The following is a 21,300-nucleotide window of genomic DNA, read 5'->3' on the forward strand; positions in this document are numbered from 1 at the left end:
GAGGAAAGAAGACAGAGAACATGAAAGCCTTCATTAAAAATGGCCATACATTTTTCACTTTGAAAAGCCCCCATTGAAACGAATAGAAGAGGGTGGGCAACTGGGCAGTTAAAATATGTGCTGTTCCCTTTGTGCAGTAACTGTACTGTACCCATTCAGCAATAACAATCCTTTAGATACTGTAGACTGTAGTCTATACACAATGTTGAAGATATCCTACTGAGCATACACTGTTTGAATCAACATTGTTTCTACATAATTTCAATAAAATTACACTGAACCAACATGGAATAGATGTTGAATTGACGTCTGTGCCCAGTGGGATCATTGGACAGTATTGGGCCCTGGCTCCATGAGTGTAATGTAACATGCCATGATGAAAGGCAAGAAGACCATGTCTGTGATAAAGAACCAGTCTGTTGTTCTTCCAAAGAATGCCATGCCAAATGGACTGGGTATGGGGGGATACTATCCAAAACAATAGGATTAAGGGCCTGGACAATGTCCACCCCCAAACAGGCTGGTATGCGGGGTGGGCTGGGGTGGGATGGCCTGGGACGATAGGGGAGGGAGGCAAGATTATGAGAGCACAAAAGCTGCCGCTACAGAAGTCCCCACAGGCCCTAAATGCCCCCCAAACCGGGTTTCCAATCTGCCCATGTCCATTGGTGTCACATGGGTTGAGTCTGAGCTTACCAATGGCTTCTCATCTCACAATCAAACAGAACGGTATTTGGGGGTGGGGAAGGAGCAGGGTGGGGACATGGAGGAGAGCTGCTGGAATCACCAGGCAACCAGGCCAGAGGAGGCATCACAAAAAAAACACACAGGAAGATTGCCACCTCGAAGCTCTGCCGTTCTGCTGCACAGAAGTCATGGGAAAAGCAAATCATGCGCTGTGCCAGACTCTCCCATACCATATCCATGGCAGAGACAATAGACTCTCTCACTACATGAGGAAGACACAATGAAAATGAGCCTTTACGAACCAGAAATGACTATACAATGAATATCTTAACAAATACAACTTCCCAACAGCTCGTATTCTGTTCCATTTACTCTATCCAGGGACAATGTCTCCTTAAAGATGGAACAAATAGCAAGCAGAGACACACAATACTTAGGCCCAACACAAACCACAGCATCCAGATAGAGCTGGATGTACTGCACAGGACCTGCTTGTCAGAGTCAGAGCCACAGGCAGCTGCTCTACACAAACTGACAGCAAACAAAGAGCAACAACAGAACTGCCTGCTGGAAGAAGGCCTTCGCACACGCATAACACTCTGTACGGAAATGCCTTCTGTCAGCACTGAGCAGCACATCCCCAGCCAAAAACTCACTCCCCCTCAAAACACTGAGCACACTAGCAGCAACTCACGTTAAAACGTGAGTTGTCCTCCAAAGACTCACACTGTCCTCCAAGATCTGACTGAGAGTGGGAGTGGTCCTTGCAGCCTTGAATGTTGCCAGAGTTTTTTGAGGAATCGAGGAATGATGCACACTTGGACTAATGAAATAATCGGAATAAATTGCTCCTCGTTCTGATCTCTCTCTCTGTCCCCATACCAACGTTTTCAAAGAACATGTTGAAAGAACAGAATAGAGCATGTAGAAATTGGCCACACACACTGTGAATGCTTTGTTCAGCCTGACCTCTAACCTGTCACTTCAGCTCGGTCAGAACTCAACCCGCACCCATCTGTTCCTCACCAAACCAAACAGCCAGAGCAGCACACCTGTGAACCATTTCACCAGACAGACACATCAGAGGGATCCCATATCCCTCCCGCTTCCACCCAGATCTGGCTAACACACACTCACTGTCTGCTCTCATCAAACTCACATTGATTCTGCCGTATTCCTAGTCCCACCTCTCCCTGGTTTAGCTTATTCTATGACACGCTTTCACAAATCAATACCTCCAAGAACCTGAACAGTGAACACTAGATTTTCATTTCCTTTTCACATAGACTACTTTGAATAATGCAAAGGGGATGCTTGTAACGTTCTGCGGCATGTCAATTTTCATAACATTTACCAGCAGACTTCAAATAAGCAACTGCACAAAGGGGATGGGGGAAAGATCTGCACGCTAAAGTGAAAGCATGAGATAGGCTTAAACTCCCGCAGCGAGCTATCTGTGCATCGACAACACAGGGAGAGCGACGATCACTACTACGTACAGATCTGCTGACTAACCAAGCTATGTCACTAGCTAAACTCTCAAAACTCTCCTGCTCCGCATTGAAACATAATCGCCGGGAAGCTCATTTCTAACTTAGTAAGGGGTGACTTGGCCCCAAATTCCTGTGATTTTGCTGGAATTCTAATCAAAGTTGAAACCCTGTGACCTTGGAATGAAAGCTGGGGTCACAGTCCTATGAAGGCGATACCAATCAGCCAGCTACCAACAACAGAGTGAGAGAGGTGGCAGACCTCAGCCTTTCCCTCTCTCTGCCTTTACATACCCACTGACACAGAGCAAGAAGGGTGCTCACCCCATAGAAGACAGGGAGTGGTCTCTAAACCTCTCCCTCCTCCCCCATTTCCCTCTTTTCCTAGTACGTCTCTCGGAGCGACAGAGAATTAAAACGCACATCTACACATGAACAGCAGTGTTAGGCTAGCCTACAGTCCCTGTCACCACCACCACAATCATCATCATCATCGTCTCAGCGGCAGCCTCTGATCTATTCTCTGTCATTTTTCATTGAGAGTGTCTCCGGCCTTGCGAATGCTCTCTAAGATATTGTTTGACCTGAGACTCTGCGAGACAGATCCACAAATTAAGCTAGCTGGTGCCCTGCTCTGGGCTGTCTGGCGTCCACTGATCCCCCCTCTCTATACCCCCCCCAACCCCCACTTTCCCCTGACTGGGACATGAGCCTGTGTCTGAATACTAGCTTTTCCACAGCTGGGGGCTGCTGATCCTGCTCCCTCCATCATACATTCATCAACGTGTCAGTTTGGGTTATGAGACTGGGCAGCCAGGGCGCTGGGCAGCCAGAGCTTAGACTAACACACAAACTCAACAGGGCAGAGACAGGCAGGGGCCAGGCCAGGGCGGCAAGACTGGCACATCTGGCTCCGAACCATCACTACCACAGCGTCCCGTAGGACACTCACCTACCCTATCTTTCTCCATAGGCACACTGTTGATCAAATCAAATACCAGTGGTTTGTTGGTACTAAATTGATCATGAGAAAAAACCTTGAGGGGGGAGGGGGCAGTGCCTACTGCACAGTACCTTTAACATTTTACTACAGTGGGCTAAATCAGGGTCACACAGAGTGTTTCTTGGTAGTCTTAAACAAATCTACTTTGAAACAAAATGGGCTTAAAAAAAAGAAGATACCTGGACCATGTCAGATATAGAGGTGAAATGTATTCAGTTTTCACCCCAATATTACATCACAGAAGACTGAGATATATATATTTTTTAAACGTTTTACATAGAAACACCGGATTTTCTGTGGGTTTTTGAAAGAATGTTTATTAATTCTGAAAAATATGAATAACATTCCACCCATGAGGCCACAGTCATGTGACTGCAGGATAGGGCTACAGATTCGGGAGGGAGATGTTTCAGTCTTGGTTATTGAATGTCCACAGAATTCCAGCATCATGATGGTCTCTTTGCACATGGATGATCCCTGTCACCATTTTCTACCAGTGGATGTGGCCATTTCCATTGCTGTTCCTGGCTGCTGCTCCACATAGCAGGCGAGAACAGAAAAGGTAGACAATTAATTCCTCAGCTTCTCGCCATGATGAAAGGCAAGCCAGGGAACACCATTCCAACTAATTACCTTGCACAGTGGAGTCTCATTTCAACTCTCCTTTTCATGCTAATGCAAGCCTATTTGGCTGTTGAGTTTAACATGCAGAGCTCTCTAAGCCAGTCTGCAACTAATCAGTCTGGCTGGATTGGCATAAAGGATATGACCATGCATGTAGCCTACGTTTCACAAATCTAGTGAAACGAATTGCCAACCAAATAATCAGTCATTTGTCCCTCTCTAACTATAGTTTCAACTGTAGCCTATGATACATGAAAATATAGACCTAAATTGGAATTACATGCTTCCTAACAATTACTATGCCTTACACTATTTGTTTTTGTCACAATTTAGGCCTACACCAACTTTCACATTTTCAACAACAAAAAAATGCATCCAAACTAAAAGTGATTGTATATGTAGTTACTGGTTTGTTACAAAGGGTTTATGTTCCAAGTTAAACCAGCAGAGGGAGCACGGACTAATAGTAAAATACAGAAACGGCAATAATAAAAACATACATTTTCACATTACACCCTAACCAAAAAAGAAAGTATTGGCTCCTTTTGGGGGGTTAATGACAAGAATGTATGTCCCAAAAAAATCTGCAGTGTAATTCTAAAGAGCATGGAGGCGTATTGTGCAGTAGTTTATAATATGAAAAGATTATGGATATTAGTAGATGACCAAATAGCATTTGCCCTGGTAGTCATCACAACATGTAGCTAGCTACTTTATAGAAAATTACAATTGTACCATAGCCATGAGACCTGTCTCTATCTGGTCTGCCTTATTCCAAGAATTAAGGCTCTTTATCATGTGAGACATTGTAACAGAACAAAATAGAATTGCACTCTACTCGTGTCTTTAGGGCATAGCATTTTTCCTAAACATGCCGAGTACAATTCTCTCAATGGGATTAGTCACAGACGTAATGCAGCAACAGCAGTAGGCTACATAAGCATGTCTTTGCTTTTGGTTGAAACGCTATCTTTGCACAAATGAATAAACGTTATGGAGCACTAAACATTTAACCAGAAATTGAAAGTGTAGGTTTTAAATTGAGATAAATTAGGCTAAATTTGCTCTCCGGTTGCGTGACTATGTGCGAACTGCGATGTTCTTTCTTCTCGCCCTTTCTCTCTCCTCTGTAGGCTATAGAGCAATGGTGTAATTTCAACACCAATACTATTTGCAATCAAATGCAATAGCTTTCAAATGAAGATTTTGAAATGTATTTGTAGCCGACTTGATTAAAATCGTAGGATATCGCACGGGAACATCACAAGAGAATAATTATGACGGCTAGGGATGCAGACTGTAGCCTACATAAGGATTCGACCATCGATGTCACACTACATATTTGCAACCAGAGCAATAACTATTATGACAAAGTGATACATATTATCAAACTACTATGGAGCTAAACTAAACACTAAACAGAAAATGCATCATTCTATCATTTTGTAATACAAAGAAGCGATAGGGTGCAAGACAGTTATCTCTCTTGCCTCTTTCTTATTCACAATATTATTTTATACAAGACTGGTTGACCTCAAAAATACTTCAGATATAAACATATCTTACCTTCGTATACAGGGGCCATCGGTGCAAGGACTTCTGTTATTCATGGCAAAAAATAAAGCGAGATATCTGTTCAGAACTCAGTAAAAATCTGCCATCTTGAGCCCCTGACAGAGTCGCTGTCTCCTGCATTACTAGCTCAGTTCATTAGTGAGAAGAAAAATCTAAAATCCCATCCAAGGTTACAAATTCGTGCTCAGTCCACGGGAAAAATATAGTGTATTATTTCTGCAACAAAACCCTGACGATTGTGAATAGTTTTTTGGCTCAAATGTTGAGCCAAATTGCAGGTTGACTTCAGCTAGTGTACGACATGTCTGTAGAGTCCCTGCAAAAGTTGCAATGCGAGCGGAGCGAGTTTGGTGTACAGTATAGTCAATTGACTATCGAGTCGATCCTAGTTACTAACTAGTCGATCCAAGTTACATTGTAGTGCAACTTTGTAACTATTAATTCATAACGTTTAATGTGATTTGATATTTGGAGAAAAGGCCTACATATTAAAATGTATATAAAATAATAGTGGGTTATAGGTTAAATGCATGTGGATGTTGTAGCCTAGCTTTTGTTAAAACATGAGCCTATAGGCTTTTTTAATTTATTTTTTTAGCACTACACAGCGGATTCCAATAATGAAAGCTTAATGATGAGTTGAGTAATGAATCAGCTGTGTAGTTTTAGGGCAAAAAAACAAAACGTGCACCCCTTGGGGTCCCCAGGACCGAGTTTGGGAAACACTGGTCTACAGGCTAACTGCAATCATTAATTAAGCTGTAATTAAAATGTAATTAACTCCTCCAGATTGGCATCCTCCTAATATTAAAAACAACATCCTAACTTACACAAATAATATCAGGTGAGTAGTAAACCTCATTTTAAACACTTTTATTAACAGAAGCTCTACAGGAACAAGCGCAAATGTAACAGCATGAACTATTATGCAATAACCCAGTATAAAGTATCGCTGGGTCTAGTTTTCGAAATGCGCATTTGCATAGTGTTGAATGATTCTGTGGGCCATTCGTCGTGCCTGTATCAAGCAGTCATCACACAGCATGACGACATTGTATTTTCACAGAGCGAACTAGACAGGAATCAGATGACATAGTCTCACACAGATGTGAGTAATCTGTCATTTACTAGCAACATTAAAAGTCACCCTCTGCACTATTTCCCCCAGTCACACCCGGTACATTTGAGATTCTTAACGAGAAAAGGGGCGTTATTTATTTGCACCCTGTTTATAAGAATATAAAAATATAGTGATGTAAACATAGGATTCGTATAGAACCATCACTAAAATAATACGTTCAGCAGGCTATTATGGATATTTTGAATGCATGAGTCTAAAACAAAACACATGGTGGATAAATGAATGGATGATTGCATGACATAATATGTGTGATGTAACTGGGCAATATTAGTCAAATTGTGGAAAAATGACAGAATCATGTTTTTAGTCTACTATTTATGTATGCTACTTGTGAGACCATATGGTGGTGCCAGTTAAATAGCATCAAGAGCATCATGTGATTGTAGGCCTATAGCCTATTTACCAACCTGGACTCTAAAGTCAGTGTCCTTCCAACTTCGCTTGCACCGCACCTTGTTCGACATCCTCCTCGTCCTCTCCCCGCAGCGACTTCTGCAGCTGATCAAGTCTGATCTGAGTCACGCATACCCATAGAATTAGGAGTTAATATACTAATAACGTACTGCGGATCTCGTACCATTGAGGCCATCATCTGGAATCCGGAAACAATCAAAGTACAATAAGAACTGATGTTCTCCACCAGGTCACCTACAGCATATAGCCCAATGCTAGACAAGTAAGCTTATTCTAGTTCAGGGCCACGGTTAACTAGGCTACTAACAGTATCATATATGACTGTAAACTATCTCTGTTATACATGCACATATGATCGTATATTATTTGAAGAGCATTACAAGTGCATTGCAATAGGTTCATCTGTATATAGGCCTAGGGTTTTGATAGAAACGCCTTTCATTTTGATAACAGATTGTTTTACTTCACACAATTCCTTTTTATAGCCTATCTTTATCGGATCAGCTGCCTTTGCTTGAGCAAAAAGACTTCAGCTACCAGGGAGCAAAGTCCACGCAGAAATGTAGTCCTTCTAAAGAACTACAGTACGTATTCTTCTCTTTTCGTGTCAACAACCCGAAGTGGTCTAACAACTATAGTCTACAATCAAGTAATAACGAGGTAAGAACTAAAACATAAATATATACAGTAACCCTGTGTACTTTTGTCCACTCTCTGTAACACTTGAAGCTTCGAGGGATATCCACCGTAATGTGTCAAAATGTACCTTTTGTGATCACGTGCAACCATCAGTGACATAACGCAACGTTGTGGCAAAATCAAACACCGGTCAATCGTATTACGATGCAAACGTGCCATATTAAACTATCACGCATTTTGACTTGGGTTATTTGATAGTTAGCACCATATTTGTTGCCCTTTAATTAGGCGACATAATGTGACACCAACTCAATGCAATGTAGCCATTTCTTTTACACGGTCTTGGTCGGGACATAGTACGACAGTTTCTGTACATGGCTTGGACAATCTTTAACATACATTAACGAATTGTTGAATCATATGAAAGGAAACTGGCAAAGTACTGTTTGAAATTGTACTAGAAATTAGAATACAGTTGTATTAGCCTACATGTCATTACGCCAATAAAGTAAAACCATACAAATGTATGGTAGGCTATATGTACAACTTAATGACCCAGAAATGGTATAATGTTATTCAGAAGTTCAGAATATTTCCTTAATAATGACAGTATTAATTAATTATAGTATCCTTAATTATATAAGCCATTACATTTACATTTCTGTCATTTAGCAGATGCTCTTATCCAGAGCAACTTACAGTTAGTGCATTCATCTTAAGATAGCTAGGCTGTACAACCACATATCTCAGTCATAGTATGTACATTTTTCCTTAATAAAGTAGCTATCAGCAAGGGGGGAGGGGATTTCTTTGCACATTGGGAGGGACACTGTGGAGTTGTCAACTGTGATGGAGAGGTCTTGGCACTCCCTGGGAGGAAGAGCAGCTCCGTCTTGTTGAGGTTTAGCTTGAGGTGGTGGGCCGACATCCAGGCTGAGATATCTGCCAGGCATGCAGATGCGTGTCACCACCTGGGTGTCAGAAGGGGGGAAGGAGAAAGGTGGTTGAGTGTCATCTGATAGTTCACAGTGTCGAAGGCAGCAGATAGATCTAGGAGGATGAGAACGGAGAGTGGGACTTTTGTGAGTGTAATGTTTACATTCATATTGTTTATTTAACTTTTGTTTATTATCTATTTCACTTGCTTTGGCAATGTGAACAAATGTTTCTGTAATGAGTTTCCTCCTCTTCTTCCGAAGAGGAGAGGCGAAACGGATCAGAGGACCAATACGCGGCGTGGTAATTTTCCATGGTACTTTTTAATGCTTTCAGGTACACATGAACAAACTAACAAAACAAGAAATGTGAAACTCAAAACAGTCCTATCTGGTGCACACACAGAGACAGGAAACAATCACCCACAAACACACAGTGAAACCCAGGCCACCTAAGTATGATTCTCAATCAGAGACAACTAATGACACCTGCCTCTGATTGAGAACCATACTAGGCCGAAACATAGAAATTCCCAAAACCTAGACAAACAAACATAGACTGCCCACCCAACTCACGCCCTGACCATACTAACTAAACACAAAACACAGAAAATAAAGGTCAGAACGTGACAGTACCCCCCCCCAAAGGTGCGGACTCCGGCCGCAAAACCTTGACCTATAGGGGAGGGTCTGGGTGGGCGTCTGTCCGCGGTGGCGGTTCTGGCGCGGGACGCGGACCCCACTTCACCCTTGTCTTTGTCCGCCTTATTTTCCGCCTCCGTGGCTTTCTCACCATGGCAACCCCTCTCAATGACCCCACTGGACAGAGGGGCAGCTCGGGACAGAGGGGCAGGGGCTCTGGACAGAGGGACAGGGGCTCTGGACAGAGGGACAGGGGCTCTGGCGCCTCTGGGCTGAGGGGCTCTGGCGCCTCTGGGCTGAGGGGCTCTGGCGCCTCTGGGCTGAGGGGCTCTGGCGCCTCTGGGCTGAGGGGCTCTGGCGCCTCTGGGCTGAGGGGCTCCGGCAGCGGCGCCGGACAGGCGGGACGCTCCGGCAGCGGCGCCGGACAGGCGGGAGGCTCCGGCAGCGGCGCCGGACAGGCGGGAGGCTCCGGCAGCGGCGCCGGACAGGCGGGAGGCTCCGGCAGTGGCGCCGGACAGGCGGGACGCTCCGGCAGCGGCGCCGGACAGGCGGGAGGCTCCGGCAGCGGCGCCGGACAGGCGGGACGCTCCGGCAGTGGCGCCGGACAGGCGGGACGCTCCGGCAGCGGCGCCGGACAGGCGGGAGGCTCCGGCAGCGGCGCCGGACAGGCGGGACGCTCCGGCAACGGCGCCGGACAGGCGGGAGAACCTGCAGAGAGGAGACAGAGAGACAGCCTGGTGCGTGGAGCTGCTACAGGAGGCAGCGGCGCCGGACAGGCGGGACGCTCCAGCAGCGGCGCCGGACAGGAGGGACGCTCCGGCAGCGGCGCCAGACAGGCGGGACGCTCCGGCAGCGGCGCCAGACAGGCGGGACGCTCCAGCAGCGGCACCGGACAGGCGGGACGCTCCGGCAGCAGCGCCGGACAGGCGGGAGGCTCCGGCAGCAGCGCCGGACAGGCGGGAGGCTCCGGCAGCGGCGCCGGACAGGCGGGAGGCTCCGGCAGCGGCGCCGGACAGGCGGGAGGCTCCGGACAGGCGGGAGGCTCCGGCAGCGGCGCCGGACAGGCGGGAGGCTCCGGCAGCGGCGCCGGACAGGCGGGAGGCTCCGGCAGCGGCGCCCGGACAGGCGGGAGGCTCCCGACGCGGCGCCGGACAGGCGGGAGGCTCCGGCAGCGGCGCCGGACAGGCGGGAGGCTCCGGCAGCGGCGCCGGACAGGCGGGAGGCTCCGGACAGGCGGGAGGCTCCGGCAGCGGCGCCGGACAGGCGGGAGGCTCCGGACAGGCGGGAGGCTCCGGCAGCGGCGCCAGACAGGCGGGAGGCTCCGGCAGCAGCGCCGGACAGGCGGGAGCACCTGCAGGGAGGAGACTGAGAGACAGCCTGGTGCGTGGGGCTGCCACAGGAACTACCAGGCTGGGGAGACTTTCAGGAGGCTTGGTGTTAGGAGGAGCCTGAAAGACCGGGCTGTGGGGAGCACTGGAGCTCTGGTGCGCAACCTTGGCACCACTTCCCCAGGCTGGACAACTACTCGAGCCCGGACCCTCAAGAGTGCAGGCACAGGTTGAACCGGGCTGTGGGTAAGCACGGGAGATCTAGTGCTTACTACACGCACCTCTCCCCTAGGCTCCACTCCCACAGTTGCCCGGTACGAGCGGAGCGCAGGCAGAGGACGCACTGCACCCTCCCAGCGCCCCGGAGACACAGCACGCAGAGCCGGCGCAGGATAACCTGGACCAAGACTGCGTACCGGCGACCAGACCCGCTGAGCAGGCACCATACGCCCTGGCTCAATGCCCACACTCGCATGGCACTCTCGGGGGGCTGCCCTATAGCGCACCGGGCTATGGACACGCACTGGCGACACCGTGCGCTCAACCGCATAACACGGTGCCTGACCAGTAATGCGCTGCTCATAATAAGCACGAGGAGTGAGCTCAGGTCTGCTACCTGGCTTAGTACCACACCTCGTGTGCCCCCCCCCAAAAAAAATTTGGGGCTGCCTCTCGTACCTGTCGCACTGCCGTGCTGGCTCCTCATATTGCCGCCGATCAGCTTTCGCTGCCTCCAGCTCTGCTTTGGGGCTGCGATTTTCCCCAGCCCGTGCCCAGGGTCCCTCTCCGTTCAATATCTGCTCCCATGTCCAGGAGTCCTGTGATGGTGGCCTCTGTTGTTGATGCTGCTGCTGCTGTCGTCGCTGTCCTTTACCACGCCGCTTGGTCCGATTGTGGTGGGTGATTCTGTAATGAGTTTCCTCCTCTTCTTCCGAAGAGGAGAGGCGAAACGGATCAGAGGACCAATACGCGGCGTGGTAATTTTCCATGGTACTTTTTAATGCTTTCAGGTACACATGAACAAACTAACAAAACAAGAAATGTGAAACTCAAAACAGTCCTATCTGGTGCACACACAGAGACAGGAAACAATCACCCACAAACACACAGTGAAACCCAGGCCACCTAAGTATGATTCTCAATCAGAGACAACTAATGACACCTGCCTCTGATTGAGAACCATACTAGGCCGAAACATAGAAATTCCCAAAACCTAGACAAACAAACATAGACTGCCCACCCAACTCACGCCCTGACCATACTAACTAAACACAAAACACAGAAAATAAAGGTCAGAACGTGACAGTTTCCCATGCCAAAAAAGCCCTTTGAATTGAATTGCGTGAGTCAGCTTCGGCAGTGTGGAGTCTGAACCACCGTGACACAGAGGAGAGCAGTCTCAGTTGAGTGACCCGTCTTGAAGCCTGATTGGTTAGGGTCAAGAAGGTCGTACTGAGAGAGATAGCGAGCGAGAGAGTTGGTCAGAGGCAGCACATTCAAGTGTTTTGGAACCCATAATAGGGTAAGGGATTTTTGATTGAGGTTACCTCATTTGATGTGTGAAATGCTTCTAAAGCAAATATTTCACTAACTGGATTCTAAATTCCCACAGAAGTCTAGTCTGAATAATTAATTTCACAAGCATGTTGTAGTCTTTTGGAAATAATGGCAGAATATTCCATATTCCTCTGTATAACCTGTATTACCCAGACCCATGTGATCATCCACTATGTCAAGGTTGACATATTGTGTTAAAGATCGACTGAATACTGAATGTTTCTCACAGGCTGATCGACTTTAACAGATATATTAAGACAGATGAAAGCATCAGAATGTTGAAAATGGGTAATCGTTTGAAAGGTCTTATAAGTCAATTTAATAAGTCATATTTAATAAGTCATATTTAATAAATGTGTTGTTTTCCTGCTGTTATCTCTCCGCTGTACTGCTGCATGTTGTGTATAATTGAGTCAGTAATGATCTTTTATATGCTCTAGTCAGTCTAGTGTATAAATCCAATATCTGTTTCGATTATAACTGCATGCACTGTTGATTTAGTAATATTCTTTAAAAAAAAATATATTTTTTACCTTTATTTTGACAGGGAGACAATGCTGAGACCATATTAAAATACAACATACACATTAAACTACACATCCATATGCATAATAAAATACATGCTATTATACATAAAAATACATGAACAGCAAAACACAATAACAAACACATTCTTCAGTGTAAAGATTCCCTAACAGCTGTCTGAAATGCCCTAGAGGCACCAATTCCTCATATATATATTCTTTACCCTTTTTCTCCCCAATTTTGTGGTATCCAATTGGTAGTTACAGTCTTGTCCCGTCACTGCAACTCCCGTACAGACTCGGGAGAGGCAAAGGTTGATAGCCGTGCGTCCTCCAAAACACAACCCAGCCAAGTCACACTGCCCGCTTAACCCGGAAGCCAGCCGCACCAATGTGTCGGAGGAAACACTGTATGCCTGGCGACCGTGTCAGCATGCATTGCACCCGGCCCGCCACAGGAGTCACTAGGTCACGATGGGACAAGAACGTCCCTGCTGGCCCTAACCCAGACGATGCTGGGCCAATTGTGCGTCGCCCCATGGGTCTCCCGGTCGCGGACGGCTGCGACAGAGCCTGGACTCAAGCCAGGCTCTTTAGTGGCACAGCTAGCACTGCGATGCAGTGCCTTAGACCACTGCGCCACCCAGGAGTCCCTAATTCCTCCGATTGTAAAGTGCATTGGAGATCATTCCATCAGTGCATTGGAGATCATAAGGTGCAGAAAAACTGAAAGCAGATCTACCCAACTCAGTGGAGATGGAAGGGATCTCCAGAGTTAGCCCTCCCTGAGACCGGGTCTGGTATCTCTAACAGTGAAGTAAGGTAGGGTGGAAGTTTATGTAGATAAACTGTGTCCAATAGCTTCAATACATTGGCAGCTGTGTTCATATAGGCAGTATCCCCATAGTCTAACACCTGAATGAATGTCGACTGAATTATTATATGTTTTTATTTAATTTAATGAAAGGCATATAAAATAAGCACATTTGAATTCTTAATATCTTAACTAACTCATCATGCTTTTTCAAAAAGCTTTTTGTCAATCCAGATGCCCAGATATATATAAGCGCTGACACGATCAATGAGGACACCATCCAATGTATATATGCATAAATCATCAGAGACATTTTTATGTGATATGGAGAATAACATATACTTGGTTTTACCTGCATTAAGTACCAGTGTCAGTTCAACGAAGGCAGATTGAAGCTCCTACAAAGCCTGGTCAACCGTGGGGGCAATAGCATACACAAACAGTGTCATCTGCACTGCATACAGGTGTATGTTAAACAAATGAGCGGATAGACCAACATTGTTTGTATAGACAGTAAAAAGTACACAACCTGAAATCGATCCCTGTGGGACACCTTTTGTAATATCAAGGAAACCTGACTCAACACCATCAGAAAAACATTATTTAAATAAATATCTAAAATAGAAACATATTATTTTGTTATGAAGCTTATCATTCTTGTGTGGAGTTCAAAGGGCCCTAAAACCAATCATCTGAGAAAATTGATTTTGTAAAGTTGTGTAAATTCAGCCTGGTTAAACCAGACTGAATATAGCTACAATATTTTGGGTGCCAGGCTAGTGTAAGGTTAAGTATAATACACTTATTTAATTTAGTTATAAGACAGTGAAAAATAACAATATATACAGATGGGTGCCGGTACAGAGTCAATATGCGGAGGCACCGGTTAGTTGAGGTAGTATGTACATGTAGGTAGAGTTAATTAAAGTGACTATGCATAGATGACAACAGAGAGTGTCAGTGGTGTGAAGAGGGGAGGGGCAATGCCTTTGACTAGATGTTCAGGAGTCTTATGGCTTGGGGATAGAAGCTGTTTTAGAAGCCTCTTGGACCTGGACTTGGCTCATGAATCATGTTGTTAACTCTGTGCCATCCTCCTAGACCTGAGGGGTATACCACAAAGCAGGATCAGTGAGTTAGCCAGCTAACTTTGATAAACAGCCAAATAACTGTTGATTATCTGGTTCAAAAGGAAAACCTATTTTTTTAGTTGTTATGAAAAATGCATGCAGTATTTTTCTTGATTAACATGTCAGAGTAATGTGATTCATGTTAAATACACTATGTCTTACTTCGTTTCAGGAGGCTAATATACGTTGTGAACTGTTTTTGTTTCCTTTGTCTGCTTGTGTGCAAATCCCCTTGCGGTTTCTGTTTGTAGGCAGTGTGGTGATTTTCCTGCTCATGAAAAGAAACTGGTTTACACTGTGAAGCAGCCTTTTATCTGTAAACACAGTTAGTTTGATCTGACAATGATTATTCCGCTCATCAGTTTTTTGTTGTTGTTATGAGCCATGTGCATTGAAACAATGCACAGCTCAAACTTGACCAATATACAGAAAAGGCAAAGATAACCTATCAATGCTGAAACATAGTCTAGTTATTTTTTGACCAACTTTGTTTCATATCACACAACATTCAGAAACACTGCCATTCTCGAGGCTTAGTATCTGTCTCTTGGCTTGTAGGCCACTTTCTTTTCCAGACTGCACTGCACTCATTCAGCTAGATTCTCCAAATGTCATCTTTGTTTTGCCAAAACGTCCGGTCTGTACCACACATTGACTGTGACTGATTGTGCTTGGTCTTGTTCAGAAGGTCAGCGTGTGATCATCAGTAGCAGGCCTGGCCTGTATGTTCCTCTCAGAGGGTTGATCATTCAGTAACACATTGTTACAGAGGACAGCAGGGCAGACAGGATAGGATCAATTATAGGCCTAATGTCTGCAAACATAGGCAAAAAGAACTTACAAAACAAACAAAAGATGAACAGAAACTTAATCAAAGAAATTGAACTCAATCCAAACTGGATTTGACCTAAGGAAACAGGCTACAGGTAGGCCTACTGTGAAACAAAATACATCCGACATTCTGATAGGCCTACTCATCAGAGCTCCCCGATGTCGATCAAGAACACTAGGAAAGCCAGGTAGAAATAGCTAGGGGCTAAACCATAGCTACAATGAACATCATCGATGAACTGTTAAAATACACAACAGAGAGGCTATACACTAGAGCTGTCTAAAAGCAGACAAATCACATTATTGAAATGCCGTATACTTAAGCATTTTACAATAGGAGATATCTCATGATTAGGCAAATAACCAACAAATACAAAATGGCCAAACCCGCTGGAAAAAGGTGTGCATGCTTGTGGAGCAACCGAGGATGTACAAGTTCGCGGGAGCGCTTCGTGAAGTGTGCGGTCATGCACGGTCATGCACGGTCATGCACAGTCATGCACGGTCATGCACGAAGAAGCGGCACTAATCACAAAGTAAGAACACAAGATAAATGCTCAAACTGAAGGAAAATAACTTCACTTTATTAACAAACCTGACTCACGATTAGCGTTTATACCAACATTCAAAGTCGGGGCGAGTCTAGCCGGTTGGACAGGTGATCGCAAGTCACGATTAGCCTAATTAAAGAGCGCCTGTCGCCATTACATAACCTGGCTAGGTATAACTTTGAACCTATAAATCTACAGCCATTGTGTGTTTTTTACAAGCACATATTTCACCTGCATCATATCATGCGTCATGATCTGACTTTTGAAATGCTTTGACTTCCCATTGCAGCCCCTTAGAGGAGACCAGGGCACGAAGTAACAGCTAAATAACTGAAATTAGAAACCACTTGAAAAGCGTTTATTCAATGTGCTAGGGGACAGATCAAAATGTACTGGAGGGGTGGGCCTGGTCCAACTCGAGGTGTCTTAAAAACAAAGGGTCATGTGAAAACAATATATTCACATGACCCTCCCCTTATACTGTAAAATAAATTGAACACCCTTCCCCCTCATAGAATTAACTCAAAATAATGTTTACGACCACAAAAAAAACATTACATGTAGCGATCCTGTATTTAGAAACATGGATATCGACTTTGCCACTTCAGCATGCTTTTGTGGCACAGTCAACGCCACGCAGGGCTACGGGCCAGAATGTTGAGTCTTCGCCGACCACCACAGACGAGCTCACTCTCCCTGCCTGTTTCATTACACTACGATCAGAGCTGGCTGCAGACAATGATCAGCTGGGAGGAATTCAGATTTTCAACATTTTGATGCCATATTTATAATTCTATTAAATATATGCAACAGATGTTCCTACCAACAGGTTTCAACAAATAAACAAAGCATACTGACTTCACTTCAAAATCTTGGTTGGCATTTTCAACACCACAATAAATAGACTATGTCAATCTCAACAAACAGAAAACACATCCCTCCCTACCTTGTAGGTTACCCTGTATCAAAGGCTTGGCTTGACAATCTCTGAATGCCATTCAACATTTTGGTGTTTCGTTACAGATGTCTCTTTCCATTCATCAATTGGCCACTGGACAGTTCGGATTGATTGATTGTATTTGTCCGTTTAAAAAATACATATGTATACAAAGATTTTTTCAAGTGACCACGATTGCACAATAAAGTTGGGGACTTATTTCCATTGTGGTCCTTGTTTTAAAAAAAAACGTCAATACATATATAATTACTTAGATACAGACACATAACAGAGATAGAGACACGCAAACAAATGCTCAACCTCCAGGTGAGTATGAAGGGGGGAGTCTAAGTACAATTCTTACAAGCTTGTTTTGGCTGGTGTGTAGCTTATTATTGAAATGTTTGGGGCTGCTGGTGAACCATGGTGTGCAGGCATAATCAACGTGACACTGGGCCAGCGCAATTGTCACTCTTTAGGGTGTCTATAGCTAGCTTTCCATCCATATGGCAACAGATTTTCACGTGAATATTCTAAAATCTTAAAAACATATGCTGCACATCAAAACACAAGGGATATAGTTTGTAATTTGTTATATGCTGTTTTTAAGGACACGTGAATGTAGCTCATTTCACCAACATCACTCAGATGTTGATGGAGCTGGCTGCGGCAGGCCAGATCTGAATGCATATGGTTGTCCGTTACATTTGTCAAATGTCCGGTGAATTCAAATCTTCCCTGTCATGTTGCCCGGTGACATATGCCATTTCAGAGTTTCCTCCGGGAAAATTGGTCACCGGACAACATGACAGGGCAGATTGTTATTTTTGGTTAATTTAGTTTATTTTAATCCAAATATCAGTTCCAAATCAGAGCCGTTTTCAATTACCCCTCATTTTATTTTACCATTGAAGACCGTGTTACAATTAATCCCACAGCCTGTTACAATTATCTCCGTGAGACATACAAGCGTTTATTTTTTTCTTCAGCCACTTTCCAGTTGAATTGTAACTTTACTGGTATGTCCTAAAAACGTTATTACAGTGTATAATTGTAATAATTTCCTTACACACTCACATAAATACGATCTCATCTCTACCTTCTCTTCTCTCCACAGGAGCTATTTGGCCAGTGTTTGTGTTGGTCTGAGGTGGTGATCAGCGTCATGGAGATGGTTATGAACATCCTGATGATACCAGTACCAGGTATCTGTGTCCCTGTTCATGATCTTCCTGGCTCTGCTCTACTGGTAAATCTTCTGCCTCTAGTCTAGGGCATTAGAACAAATCCAAAACTCAGCATGTATTGTAAACAGATGTGCGTGTTGGTACTGTGTGTGTTTTTCACTTTAGTATGTGTTGTGTTTATGACATAATATGCTTGACATATTCAAGCAAACGCAATTACGTATTGTATAGGTGTAGCAGTGTTGTCTTGTGACGTCATTATATTACATATTGATGTGCTGCAGGGGTTGTCAACAGGTGGCCCGTTGTTGGTCAGAGAAACACCAGGAAAGACACCAGGAATTCAGAAAATATGTTCCCAAGTATTCCCACAAATAAAACAATTTGAGATATGTGTTCGTGTCTCAATGTAATCAAGATGTCAATTGATTGTTATTGTCACATTTGCAGTGTACAATTTATAATGATTATTTTCAATCGGTCTGTGGCTGAATATCGTTGCCTACCGCTGAGGCACCCCCGATGTACTACATGTCACAGATCTACAGATGTACATGTCACAGATCTACATGTCACAGACCTACATACTGTATGTTACAGTATGCATTGTACTGTTCTTAGCTTTGATTTGGAGAATATTAAATGTTAGTGCACAGAAGCCTGGATGTCAGGATAGTTGTAGGGTGTTCAAATGACACACACTACAAGTCCTCAATTCAGGGTAGGAGGTTAATCAGCATGAACCGATCAAAATATAACATTTTGCACGTTCTCAACCTTCATCACATCTGACTAAAAGTGAGAAAACCACTTTGCAGAAGGAGCACGTTTAATTTCAGTCCCACACTAGCTAGGATTAGTAGCCGTCTAGGCCAGCCATGCCAGATTGATGCTCTGTCATACAAAGTAGCGAGAGAGGCTGACAAGCATGTTCTTTCTCTCTCTGCCGAGTACGGAGACTGACTGAACACTGTTGGGGTGTTCAGTGTTGTGGAAAATGTTGTTTTGTAGAGCAAGCATAAAGCCTGCTGTTTGTGGTATACCGGTGATACACTTGGTTTCTCTTTACCTTGTGGGTTATACACTGCATACTGTAGGTTTCCACTTCAGATGTATAGCAGTTTCAGGCACCATGTTGAAACTGTTGGTTTTTGAAGATGCCGACTACACACACGCACACACACTCAGTTCCTCAGGACAAGTCAATTCCTGTCTGTTGCCATTCAGTTGTAACAAATCAAAAGAGGCTGTGGTATATAAGGTCCTCTTAAGCTGTCTCAGCCCAAATTAAGATTTATATCTGACGATGAAACTAACTTGCACGAGGGGCCGTCAGGACACCGGGGTTCGAAATGACTAGATTTAGGAGAGGTCAAGTCAATTTGTCTCTGGCTCTCCGTCATTGTCATAAGCCACATCAGAGAATTATTAGGTTTGCCCTTTAAACGTTGCTGAACTGCAAAATGTGTCTCGGTATAGAACCTTTCACCTCATCTAAACTGCACAAACTGTTCTCTGGGAAATCAGAACGCTGCCTTGTTTTGCAGTGAAGTCCCGTCCGTTTCCATTGACTTCACATGAATACTCTCATGCTCTCCACGCTGGAAACGTCAACATGTGTTAATGATCTTTATCTCCAAGAAATGGCTTAATCACAGTTGCAGCATTGCTGGCAGTTTTAGTACAGGGGTGTTTTCAACGGCAAGAAGCAAACATTTCCTCTCTGAGGAGTCCTAGGGCTAGTCTTGGCCAGGCAGTGTGTGCCCAGTCAGAGTTTCACACAGCTCAAGCTGAACCTCAGGTGAACCCTCCCTGGGACCAGACTCCACCTCTCTCTCATGGCAGACCCAGCAGCTGAATGCTCAACCCTGTCTGCCTAGAAGACCATAGGACAGAGTGCCACCTACTGGTCAGTGGAGTATTGTCTGTCTGGAAAACAGAAGTTGCCGCCTGGTTAAACAGAGTCATATTCTTTAGGCACCAAATGGAAGAAAACGGACTGAAACAGGGAAGGGCTACTAAACGTGTCCATTCTCTGTTTTGCTACAGTCTGCCCTAATGAATACTACCCTGGTTTATTCCCACTATAAAATACTTTGATCGTCTGTTCGTGCGTTTTATGGAGGGATCAAATTCTGCTTAGTAAAAAATGTTTTTTTCCCCCCACATGGTTTGGGCAGGTCCAGTCATATTTTGGGCTCCTGAGTGGCGCAGCAGTCTAAGGCACTGCATCGCAGTGCTAGAGGTGTCACTACATAGCCTGGTTTGATCCCAGGCTGTATCACAACCGGCCGCGGTCAGGAGTCCCATAGGGCGGCGCTCAATCGACCTAGTGTTGTCAGGGTTAGGCCGTCATTGTAAATAAGAATTTACAATAAGAATTTTTGTTCTTAACTGACTTGCCTAGTTAAATAAATATAAATATGATTTACTTCCTTTCTGACTCAATTGTCCATTGCTTTGCCCCTCTTTTGTCTCCTTGACTCATGTAAGTGTGATGGGGAAATGTTCTGTCTGTTTGAGGATACAGAGAGATGTTTCTATAGCTTAGGTACCGGGGGATATTGCCACCACATTGCAACCTGTGTGTTCTCCATAGGGTCTCCCCAATAGCCTAGCTGTAAGTGCAGTGTGGGTTTTGTGTGAAATACAATGCCCGTCGGCACACATGCAAAGTGACTGAACTCCCCCCTCACCCCATCTCACACACACACACACACACACACACACACACACACACACACACACACACACACACACACACACACACACACACACACACACACACACACACACACACACACACACACACACACACACCCTTCTCCTTTGTAACTGTAGACGTTTGTTTTCCTGGCCCACTGTCCCCTCGAGAACTTGTGTTAAACTATGTATCAGAATGAACTCTGGAAGGAACACAGTGTGTGTAACCCAACCAGGGCCCATTCACTGGACACTCAGTCCAAGTGGAACGGATGACATACCCCCCGATGATCTCACGACAAATGAACTGACTGGGGCTGTGATATCCAAGTGTCACCGTTGATGGACACTCTAACCCATAGGCACCGGTTCAAAGGTTATAATAAAGATGGTGATATCATCGGAGGTTCAGACACAGATCCATATTCCTTTTATAAGACTTAGGTAGCATCCCATATATAAATGAATATAGGGAGGTTTGGTATAAGGAGAAACTCCTTTAGTCTGTTTTTGATATAAAATCATGGCTATAAAATGGTCAGTATCCTGGCCACATTGTTCTGGGATGTCAATGTATGTGGGAGCAAC

At 44.8% G+C, this 21,300-nt stretch overlaps 1 protein-coding gene across 9 annotated transcripts in view; it reads right to left on the reverse strand.

Annotated features, from left to right (window-relative positions):
- The window catches only part of LOC118401067 (homeodomain-interacting protein kinase 2), a 106,960-nt gene extending 101,241 nt beyond the window's left edge, over nt 1-5,719 (reverse strand). For all 9 annotated transcript variants that reach the window (XR_008075376.1, XM_052474812.1, XM_052474807.1 and 6 more), the window contains exon 1: nt 5,371-5,719. Coding sequence is in view for 8 of the 9 variants with exons in the window: in XM_052474812.1 (XP_052330772.1) it covers nt 5,371-5,389 (19 nt within the window). In the remaining variant the exon portion in view is untranslated. The remainder of the gene's footprint in view (nt 1-5,370) is intronic.
- Nucleotides 5,720-21,300: the final 15,581 nt, after the last annotated feature.

The sequence above is a fragment of the Oncorhynchus keta genome, chromosome 22 (assembly GCF_023373465.1).
Source record: "Oncorhynchus keta strain PuntledgeMale-10-30-2019 chromosome 22, Oket_V2, whole genome shotgun sequence".
NCBI lineage: Eukaryota > Metazoa > Chordata > Actinopteri > Salmoniformes > Salmonidae > Oncorhynchus > Oncorhynchus keta.